Source organism: Dermochelys coriacea, chromosome 5, assembly GCF_009764565.3.
Source record: "Dermochelys coriacea isolate rDerCor1 chromosome 5, rDerCor1.pri.v4, whole genome shotgun sequence".
Classification (NCBI taxonomy): Eukaryota; Metazoa; Chordata; order Testudines; family Dermochelyidae; genus Dermochelys; species Dermochelys coriacea.
This window is the reverse complement of record NC_050072.1, coordinates 59100649-59111524: the sequence shown is the minus strand read 5'-3', so window position 1 is coordinate 59111524 and position 10876 is coordinate 59100649. Positions and strand designations below refer to the sequence as shown.

Genomic DNA, 10876 nt, shown 5'->3' with positions numbered 1-10876 from the left:
TAAATGGTATTTTGGGACAAATTTTGCCATTCCTACTTCATTCAGCAACACTCCTATTGAAGTTGATGAAAGTTCTGTTCAAGAAAAGACCATAGAATCCAGCACGTTAGGGATAAACCCATTGTAGTTTAAAGAATAAAGTAGAGCTTTTCCATAAACTACACTTAGATCCAAAGAGAGTAGATGAGGCAAAAGTTAGACAAGAAGTGCTCTCAAAACAAATAAATAATTCAGCAAATTGTGTGAAAAATATTTAGCCTGTGGATTGTTTGTGAAACAATTGCTGTGAATATTCGTTTTTCATTATTCACATTGGTAATTGGTCTATATCAATAGACATGTTATATTTACAACTTTCTAACTGGATGATTCCCAAACAACTTTCAAGATGACCACATAAACAGTTCTGCGAGTGTATTTTTATATGAATATTTGTGTGCAAATGCTTATATAAATGAGAATTTGTGACACTTTTGCTTTCTGCAAACATTCTTTGCTCACTGGAATCAACATGAAAAGAAGAGTTCACAAATACCAGCAAAGTGAATCATCAATTTTTATATCCTAGTATATTTGCAAATACTTTTCTTCTGTATTTGCACAGTTCTATTCTTTAAATTTGATCAGGAATCATGATGTCACTCACACCACTTTGTACCCTCTTCATAGAGAAGACTACTTAGAGACATCAAACAGTTCTTTTAAAATAATCAGATCCTTCATTCACTTTTTGATTATGCAAAAGTAAAATAAAATACAGTGGAAAGTCACGTTTTAAATAAAAGTATAGTAGGCCTTAAAACACAGTGTATATTCCCATGATAAGGTTCAGTGATCTACCACTTCTCATGTGACAGTAAATAAATATTTGACAAGACAGTCAAAAAGCCTATTGTTTATTATGTATATGGTGCCATATGTGTTCAGTGCATTTCACAGACAAGTGAGATGACAGGTCCCCTATCTCGAGGAGCTTACATTTTGAATATACTAATAATTAGATATTACCCTTGTAAAAGCTATAAATACTGCCAACCATACCAGAAAGCAACTTGCGTGTAATATTTTCCTTGGGGAATGGGTCTGCTTGCAGAAGTCCTAAGATAATTAAAGGCCAATTTCCCTGGATGATATATGACGACTGGAAGGTTCACCCCTCTTTTCCTGATAAAAAGAAGCTCTTATTGACATTTCATTTAGCCTGTGCTTTCTTCACAACTTCATTTTCTCCAGACACGTCACAATGCCCTTTCCACTCTGCTTTTGTACTGGCTTACAACAAAGCACTGACAACCCATACTAAGTTAACTATGTCTTTGTTCACATCTACTAGTTCATGCCTTTGATTCACCCAGGCATGGTTACCGTTAATATTTTCTACCATCCTCCTTGCTGACTTTATGTACGTTATTGCCTAAGTATTGTCTTTCGTTAATGACACCTAGACATTGGATAGGACTGACTCCACTAGTTCTGTACAAACAGGATTGAAAGTTATAGTAGTTAAGTAGGCCAGTGAGTTCTACATCTGATATGGTTTTCCCATCTTACATGAATGAACCAAATGTTTTACACTTCATTTCAAAATGCAACAGATTAGTAATTCTAATATTACAAATACAAAATTAAAATTCACAAGAACAGATGGAAAAAGATTAATGATCAGACTTTCATCTCAAAGCTGTAGATCTGAATCCAGGTTCAGTACACAGTGACAAAGAACCCAATCCCACAATATGCTCTGCAAGGGTGAATCTTTGTGCCTGCACAGATTTTATTACAGATCTGGGCCTAAATGTCATTACACCTGACAATTCAATGAGTGGTCTGTGTGAAAACTGGGGATCTCAGCCCACTTCCTAGAGAATTAGTGTCTACATCACAAAACCTATCATTACTGAGACTGGCAGCAAGGATGCTAGTTAAAAGATTAAGGATGAAGTGCATGTAGAGGCTGAACTTCCAGTTCTGGCCTACATTGAGATTCATGAGCTGGTCAGAGTAGGGAAGCATGCATTACTTGTGAATGTGTTGTACTTTGCTTTCTAATTAGACAAAAGACTAAAGCCTCCAGGGCTTTCATGTACAGGAGATTCACCAAACATCTTCATACACAACCCATGGAAGATGGTGGATCAAAATATCTTTGAAATATGAAAAAGGATTCCTTGTAACTGAACTTACAGTATTATTCACCACTGAATAAATGAATCATTCTTTGTCACACAGTGTGCTATGCCACTTTTAGGTAGGCTGCAGGCGTTGCCTTTTCTATCTCTGGAGGGTAAGTAGAGAACAAAGTGCAAACAAGCCATGTAATGTTAAGTACAGATGAAACAAACTGTTATGTTTTGTCATTTGGATCTTATACAAACATATATTCCTGTTAGCTAATTTGGTACTTTACCAGTGAAGGACAAATTCAACTTTGGGGAAATTCCCAGACCCCATATACTTGATATTTTATTTTTGCACTGCAAGAGATATATTTCGAATGGATGGCGTGACATGCCGGCACATATACAATACATATTATAATATTTATCTAATTAGTAAATAGTTGTTTATTTAGTTAAGGTTTTAAAACTATATCACTGCAGTTTTTAGTACTGGAATCTAACAAAGGTTCCTTTTATATACTGTATTTGCATAGTGTCATATCCTGGACTTGTGAAATGAATTTGGTAGTGACTCACTTCCTCTTTTTTATTCAACTTATTTTTTTCTATAGATAGATGAAATTCTCTTTACATATAAAAACTGATTCAAGAACCATTTCAGAGTTTATAAAACTTAATAGCCAAATTCAGCCTTGGCCTATGGAATTGCACCTCTTTACACCATAGCTAAATTTGATCCAAAGACACTATGAAAAGAAAACAGTTCCTTTTACAAGTCATTTTACAAGTCTATTATTAAAGTGTTGGCCTAAATTACTGAAGATGACATTAGAATTTGGTTTAGTGAACACTATTTTATTAATAACCATTCTAACAGGAAAGACCAATCAATACCCATCCCTTCTGTGCTTGAGACGGATTTTTTTTTTTAACTAAGCATGTTTCTTATGTGCAGAACTTTTATTCATTTACTTGGGACTAGTACCTGAAATTTCAAAACAAGGAGTAACTCTAAACCATAAACAAACACAATCAACTCCTTATTCCTAAAGGATGATGTTCACTTTAGTGCAGAGACCCCACACAATATCCTATATTTTGCTCAAGACCAAATTAAAAGTTGAAGTAGTGCAATGGCCTTTGTCTCTAATTCAGCAAGATACAAAGCATATGCATAACTTTAATCATGGAAGTATAGTTCACTGACTTCAAAGGAAAAGGAGTACTTGTGGCACCTTAGAGACTAACACATTTATTTGAGCATGAGCTTTCGTGAGCTACAGTTCACTTGCATCCAATGAAGTGAGCTGTAGCTCACGAAAGCTTATGCTCAAATAAATTTGTTAGTCTCTAAGGTGCCACAAGTCCTCCTTTTCTTTTTGCGAATACAAGCTGCTACTCTGAAACTTGACTTCAAAGGGACTACTAATGTGCATAAGAACTTAACTGAATCAGGATTTCTATACAGGTACTCTGCACTAGATCTTTAGGTTAGAATTGCCTTCAATGTTTTTATTTGCCTTCATGGAATCCTCCCATGTCTCCTACCTGCAGCATTGGTTCTTCCTCTGAAAATATCATCATATGCTTTCCACTGGGGAGTCACTTGGTAGGCATGGATGAATACCACAAATACCACCACCAAGCACATTAATGGTACGAGAGCAGCAGTGAAGAGGGCAGCATAGACATTTGGAATAAAGCATCTGAAAGAAAAGAAAAAGCATCCACCATTTATAAACATTACAAACAACTTGGACAGTTACATAAATGAACTTTCTAATACAAAGACAGTAGAACCTCAGAGTTATGAGCACCTCAAAAATGGAGGTTGTTCATAACTCTGAAACGTTTGTAACTCTGAACGAAACGTTATGGTTGTTCTTTCAAAAGTTTACAACTGAACATTGACCTAATACAGCTTTGAAACTTTACTATGCAGAAGAAAAATGCTGCTTTTAACATCTTAATGGTTAATTAAAATGAAACAAGCACAGAATTTCCTTACCTTGTGAAATCTTTTTTTTATTTCTTTAACTTTCGCTTTATTTTTTTTTTTGTCGTTTACACTTAACAAGTACAGTATTGTATTTGGTTGTTTGTTTTGTTGTTGTTTTTTTCTCCATTGCAGCCTGATTGTGTACTTCTCGTTACAAATGAGGTCTGTGGTTGACAAGTCAGTTCTTAATTCCTGTGTTCGTAAATCATGTCTTACTAGAGTTCTTTGAAGGGGTCAACAAAGATGTGGGACAAGGGGGATCCAGTGGACATAGTGTACTTAGATTTCCAGAAAGCCTTTAACAAAGTTCCTCATCAAAGGCTCTTATGTAAATTAAGTTGTCATGGGATAAGAGGGAAGATCCTCTCATGGATTGAGAACTGGTTAAAAGACAGGGAACAAAGTGTAGGACTAAATGGTAAATTTTCAGAATGGAGAGGGGTAACTAGTGGTGTTCCCCAAGGGTCAGTCCTAGGACCAATCCTATTCAACTTGTGCATAAATGATCTGGAGAAAGAAAGAACTAGATAAACAGTGAGATAGCAAAGTTTGCAAATAATGCTAAACTGCTCAAGATTGTTAAGAGCAAAACAGACTGTGAAGAACTTCAAAAAGATCTCAAAAAACTAAGTGATTAGGCAACAAAATGGCAAATGAAATTTAAAGTGGATAAATGTAAAGTAATGCACATTGGAAAAAATAACCCCAACTATACATACAATATGATAGGGGCTAATTTAACTACAACTAATCAGGAGAAAGATCTTGGAGTCATTGTGGATAGTTCTCTGAAGACATCCACGCAGTGTGCAGCTGCAGTCAAAAAAGCAAATGGGATGTTAGGAATCATTAAAAAAGGGATAGAGAATAAAAGACGGAGAATATCTTATTGTCCTTATATAAATCCATGGTACACCCACATCTTGAATACAGTGTACAGATGTGGTCTCCTCATCTCAGAAAAGATATACTGGCATTAGAAATGGTTCAGAGAAGAGCAACTAAAATGGTTAGGGGTTTGGAACGGGTCCCATATGAGGAGAGATTAAAGAGGCTAGGACTTTTCAGCTTGGAAGAGAGGAGACTAAGGAGGGATATGATAGAGGTATATAAAATCATGAGTGATGTGGAGAAAGTGAATAAGGAAAGTTAGTGATTTGTTCACATAATATAAGAACTAGAGGCCACCAAATGAAATTAATGGGCAGCAGATTTAAAACAAATAAAAGGAAGTTCTTCTTCACACAGTGCACAGTCAACCTGTGGAACACCTTGCCTGAGGAGGTTGTGAAGGCTAGGATTATAACAAGGTTTTAAAGAGAACTAGATAAATTAATGGAGGTTAAGTCCATTAATGGCTATTAGCCAGGATGGGAAAGGAATGGTGTCCCTAGCCTCTGTTTGTCAGAGGATGGAGATGGATGGCAGGAGAGAGATCACTTGATCATTGCCTGTTAGGTTCACTCCCTCTGGGGAACTTGGCATTGGCCACTGTCGGTAGACAAGATACTGGGCTGGATGGACCTTTGGTCTAACCCAGTATGGCCATTCTTATGTTCTCCGAGGTTCTACTGTACTTTTGATTGAGAATATGGTTTACAAACCACACATGCTTCATTACCTACCTAAAGTAATATCACCTGACAGTGCACAATTGGCCACATGTATTCTGGTTTGGTGGTGTTTTGTTTGTTTTCCACCTTCCTCTGAAGCATCAGAAATTGGCCACACGAGGAGATGGGACATCAGACAGGGAGGACCAGTGCTCTGAAGTGATACATAGAACCCTTTCTAGATGGCTGGTTGGTGTGTCTTGCTCATTTGCTCAGTGCCTAACTGATCACCAGGTTTGAGGTCAAGAAGGAATTTTCTTCCAGGTCTGACTGGCAAGGACCTTGGGGTTTATCACCTTCCTCTGAAGCAGAAGATGTGGTTTGCCTGTTGGGATCATCTGGGCATATCTCACCTAGTCAATTCCCTGCCATTGTATGGGAGTCAGGCTCTGGTGTCAGCTTGGTCTCCCTCCTGTTCTCTGCCTGTGGCACATAGCTTGGATTGCTAAAGACTGAAATGTGGTCTAACTAAAGACTTTGGTCTTAATATAGGAGTATCTGGGGGAAGTTTAATGGCTTGTGATACACAGGAGATCAGATAGATGATCTAATAGCCCTTTCTGGTCTTAAACTCTGTGAACTGTGTTACGCTCTGTGATTTTCCTTATGAATCAAATTAATTTCCCCTCCTAAAATGTTTTCCTGTTTAATTTAAATCCACATTAAAAATACAGGCAGACTGCTATTATATATATTGCTTTTAGATTTTATTGAAAAGAAAAAATGTCTTGGTGCAGATATATTGTCTCCTGTGAAGTCATATTTATGCTCTGAAACCTCTACCCTTTTCTATTTAATTACATGAATCACACATACTCATAGCAGGCTGAGAAAGGGGCACATTCCTCTGTGCTCTGTTAGTGGAAACCAGTTCATGCAAGTAGATCATTCTTGCTAATGTCCTTATGTGCTAGCTCTAAATTTACTCTATCAATTACATGGGCAAAGGATATACAGAAACCTTTTTAATGAGGCCTAAAAGTTCAAAGCTCACTTTTGACTGTTTTTTAAAGAATATATTCAATCAATGGGGTGAAAAAAGCCAGTGTTTTCTATGAAATGTACAAGGTGGATCAGATATCTTTTATTGGATCAACTTCTGTTGGTGAAAGAGACCAGCTTTTAAGCTGCACAGAGTTGAAGAGCTCTCTGTAGCTCGGAAGCTTGTCTCTCCAACAGAAATTGGTCCAATAAAAGATATTACTTCACCCACACTGTCCCTCCCATATCCAGGACCAATAAGGCTGTAACAATAATGCAAACAGTGTTTCCTGGGTATTTTATTGCAAACCAAGCCCTCCGTGTGTTGAACTATGTTTCATGTCTTGCATACCGAAAAAAATATATGGTATAGGATTTCAGACAACAATCAGAAAATATGTTTATGCCAGATGCTCACATTTATTTATTAATGTTCCATTTGGCACCTTGAACTGTGTTATGCTCCATCTCTTTATTGTTTGATGGGAATGAATGCAAAATATTCCTAATCCCCAAATAAACTATGATATAAAGAAAAACTATAGACACTGGTCATGCATTCTGGAATAAACTATATGCTGATTAGCTTTCTAATCACCAAAATTGTTTGTTTAGATAAACATTACCTCCTGCAGCATTTTAATCAACATTCCCGACTACATTTTGTAAGTGAAGACTTTAATTCATGCGAGCGCAGAGCCAATCTGTATAAGTAAGGTGTTTTGTACTTATACCTCCTTCTGTCAGTTACTGACTGATACTGCAAATATAATCAAATGGGAGCAGAGTGTACCATACTGATCCAGTAAGGATATTGGCAGGAAACACCCAACAGTTATATCATCACAGATCTTCAGATTAATAATTAGGTTCTGCGTTTGACTTTGTTTTTAAATTAGGGTCCTGAATGACTTCCAAAAAGTATGGATCTTGGAGCATGCTCACCTCTAGTAGATTCAGGCAGCATTTTGTACAGCAAAGAGTGGTAGGAAAGATCAATCATATTTAGATTCTTCAGGCAACAATCTAGTCACACAGTTTTTAGCACCATCTTAGACCATCGAAGACTCACAAAGCTGCCTTTTTGCTCCTAATCTGTCTCCTTGAACAAACCTGCATTTCTGCAAGTCTGATATCTCTTAGATGTCTTGTTAGCTTAAATTTACATTTTGGCCATGTTAACTCCTTAACGTTCCTTTTAGGCCTTCCCCACTCTTGCCCTTCTCTGCCACTTTTGACACCACCACCACCATCCTCCCTGTCACTCAGTCCCATAATCTGGAGGTCAACTTTGACTCTCCTCCCTCTCCTTTGCCCCACACATTCAGAACACATTCAAACAACACTGCTTCTTCCTCCATAACATTCCAAAGTCTGACCTTTTCTATTGGTCCACACTGCTAAAATACTTGTTGAGGCTCTTATCAGTTACGTTTTGATTACTTTAACCTCCTCTTGTCTGCTCTCCCCGACACCAACTTTCCTTACTCTCATATTACCTCTCCCTTCACTAGCTCTCCCTTCTCCACCACATCAAGTTAAAGTTGCTTCCTCTCCCTTTCAAGATTCTTCAAGACACCCTCCCATTGCACCAGTCTATCTGTGCTGCCAGCCTTCAACATCCATCTGCCTGATATTTTCACAAACATCTCTACACCTTTATCTGTGAAGCCCATAGCTCAAGGAATGCCCTCCCTAAGCTAATAGGAAAGACCAACTCCCTCCTTCTCTGCATCTCTTTAGAAGATCCATTTTTTCTGTGACACCTATGAGAAATCAGGGATAATTTTGTAAATGCCTTTCTCAAATAGTACATAATGATTTAAATTCCATTTGGGGATAGCTAAAAAAAATTCAACTTTCCCCACTATGATAATTATTATAGACTTTTGTCCTCTAACACCAAACAGTCAATAAAGAAGGCTCTTTAAATAATTGGGTAACCAAGACTAGAAATGGCATAAAATATAGAAATGTTTGTCTACTATGGTAAACGGTATTACAGAAAGCCCATACCATTTTTGTTTAAAAAAGATTGCTTTAACAGGACTAACAGCACACAGTGCCTGTGTGATAAAGGTCAACAAGAAAAATTATTATTTTTCATTTGAAAAAGAGGACATTATATTAGCTGTCTGTATTGTACTTAAATTAAAACAATTTCACCTACTGGTCAACTGGGACCAGGACTCTTACCTCCACACCCATTTTTCCAACTTATATAAAACAAGGTTAGCACCCTTCCAGGGACAAGCAGACTTATTCATCCCTATGTTTTCCTAAATTCCTCTGTATTCTTAGTGTAGGTTTATGTCTTTTCTGGAAATCCCAATGTGACCCAATATTCTTACCCCAAAAATGTAGAGACTTATTTAAATGAAATAAGCCAAAGGAGGAAAACAATCTGTACATGAAGCTAAACGTTGGTACAATTATTTAATTCGTTTTTAAAAGAAAAAAATAAGAACAAAAAAGCCTTAATTCAGTAATTCTAGGAAGCACTCCATAATAGGAGTGACACTCAGTGATCCCTTTAAGGAAAGGGACTTCGATCAGCACATTTGGAAAGAGACAGAGTTTTCTCCTCTCTGTTGTCACAACTAGGACAGTCTCTTAGGCAGAGCGTCCAAATGTGAAAAGTTAGATTTTCTGAAAAACTGCAAGTCTTCTGGATCATCAAACAATCAGAATCCACTTTTAGGGACAAAGATGGTTGGCAGGTAACTACACCCCTGGCTGAATTAATTTTTTTGTCACTGTCTCACTGAACTTTTTCCCTTGTTATTGTTATTTCATCACCTCTAGAGAGATATGGTTGTGTACTTTAGTATGGTACTAATAATAATGGCCTAACCCAAGCTAAAAAGTGAGATGAACGTTATTCAGGGGTGTGAAAAATCTACACCACTGAGTGATGGCGCCAGGTTGACTAAAAAATTTTTCCATTGACCTAGCTACCAACGATGAGAGGGGTTCTCCCATTGGCATAGGTAGTGTCTATGGTGAAGTGCTGCAATTGTACCACTGTGGCATTTCAAGCATAGACAAGCCCAATCTAAAACCAAATCCTTACAGGCCCAAGGCAAGTCAAATAATGGGAAAATTTGTTCACAAATAATTACTTGCTGAAAAAACTGTCAAAATTGTCAAATAGGATTTGCAACAAATTATGTGTCTGTCAGCTGTATCTAGGCAACATATTGCAAATTAAAATCACATTTTTGCTATTTTAACTCATCTTGGATGATGATGTTTACTACCAGCTTCTGATGTTTCAGGTCGCTTATCTGATAGTCTGAGGATTCAAATCTCTCCTGAAAACATTCCAGTTTTCTTTATTTGTTGGGGCCCCAAGCTTTTAGCTGCAACCTGCTCTGCTAATACAGTTTTCTGAGACTATTTGATCTCACTAATAAACCTCCCCACATTTCTCCACAGGGTCAGTGACTTCCTCCTCTGCAAAATGATTGTTCACAACTTCAGTAGACATATTGCATGAGTGTGAGGGTGCTCTTTTCCTGAGCCTCGTGGAAGCCATTCGTTCGTTTAAGGTTGTTTGCCCCTGGTTTTCAAAAGCATTTCCGTCTGTTTTAGAATCCTGCAGGTGCTTTTTTTTTTTTCAGTTTATGGCAGGTCACCAAAGCTAACCTATTCTGTGCCATTTTGTTCCCACCCTTATGCACAGTAGCACTGTTGTGAAGAGTGGAGATCTCACAGTGCCTATCCACAACAGCATGCCAGGTTTCAAACAAACCTACTCCAAAAGTAACATATACTGGAAAAACCCATGCCACTCATAACAAAACCCCTAATAAAGAGACCAACTCGGCCATCCGGTAGCTAAGTCAATGCCACCTATTAAGATATTGGGCCCAATCCTGCATTTCTGACTCAGACTAACCTCCCAGTGATATCTGAGAAGAGAATAATGACATTTCATTAGTAAAGAGATATAGAGTTTAAGGCCAAGAGGGACCACTAGATCACCTAGTCTGACCTCCTGTTTATCACAAGCCACTAAATCCCACCCAGTTACCGGCACTGCGCCCAATAACCGGGATCAGACTAAAGCAAGGGTAGTCATAAGCAGACCATGGGCCAAATCGAGACTGCCAGATGCTTTTGAACAGACCCTGAAATCTTTTAACTTATTATTATCATTA

General features: G+C 37.6%; 1 protein-coding gene across 1 annotated transcript in view; it reads right to left on the bottom strand.

Moving 5' to 3' along the window:
• LOC119856288 (adhesion G-protein coupled receptor V1) overlaps nucleotides 1–10876 on the bottom strand; it is a 336541-nt gene that overhangs the window by 66289 nt on the left and 259376 nt on the right. The window contains exon 64 of the mRNA XM_043514160.1: nucleotides 3669–3826. Within this exon, the coding sequence (XP_043370095.1) occupies nucleotides 3669–3826 (158 nt within the window). The remainder of the gene's footprint in view (nucleotides 1–3668; nucleotides 3827–10876) is intronic.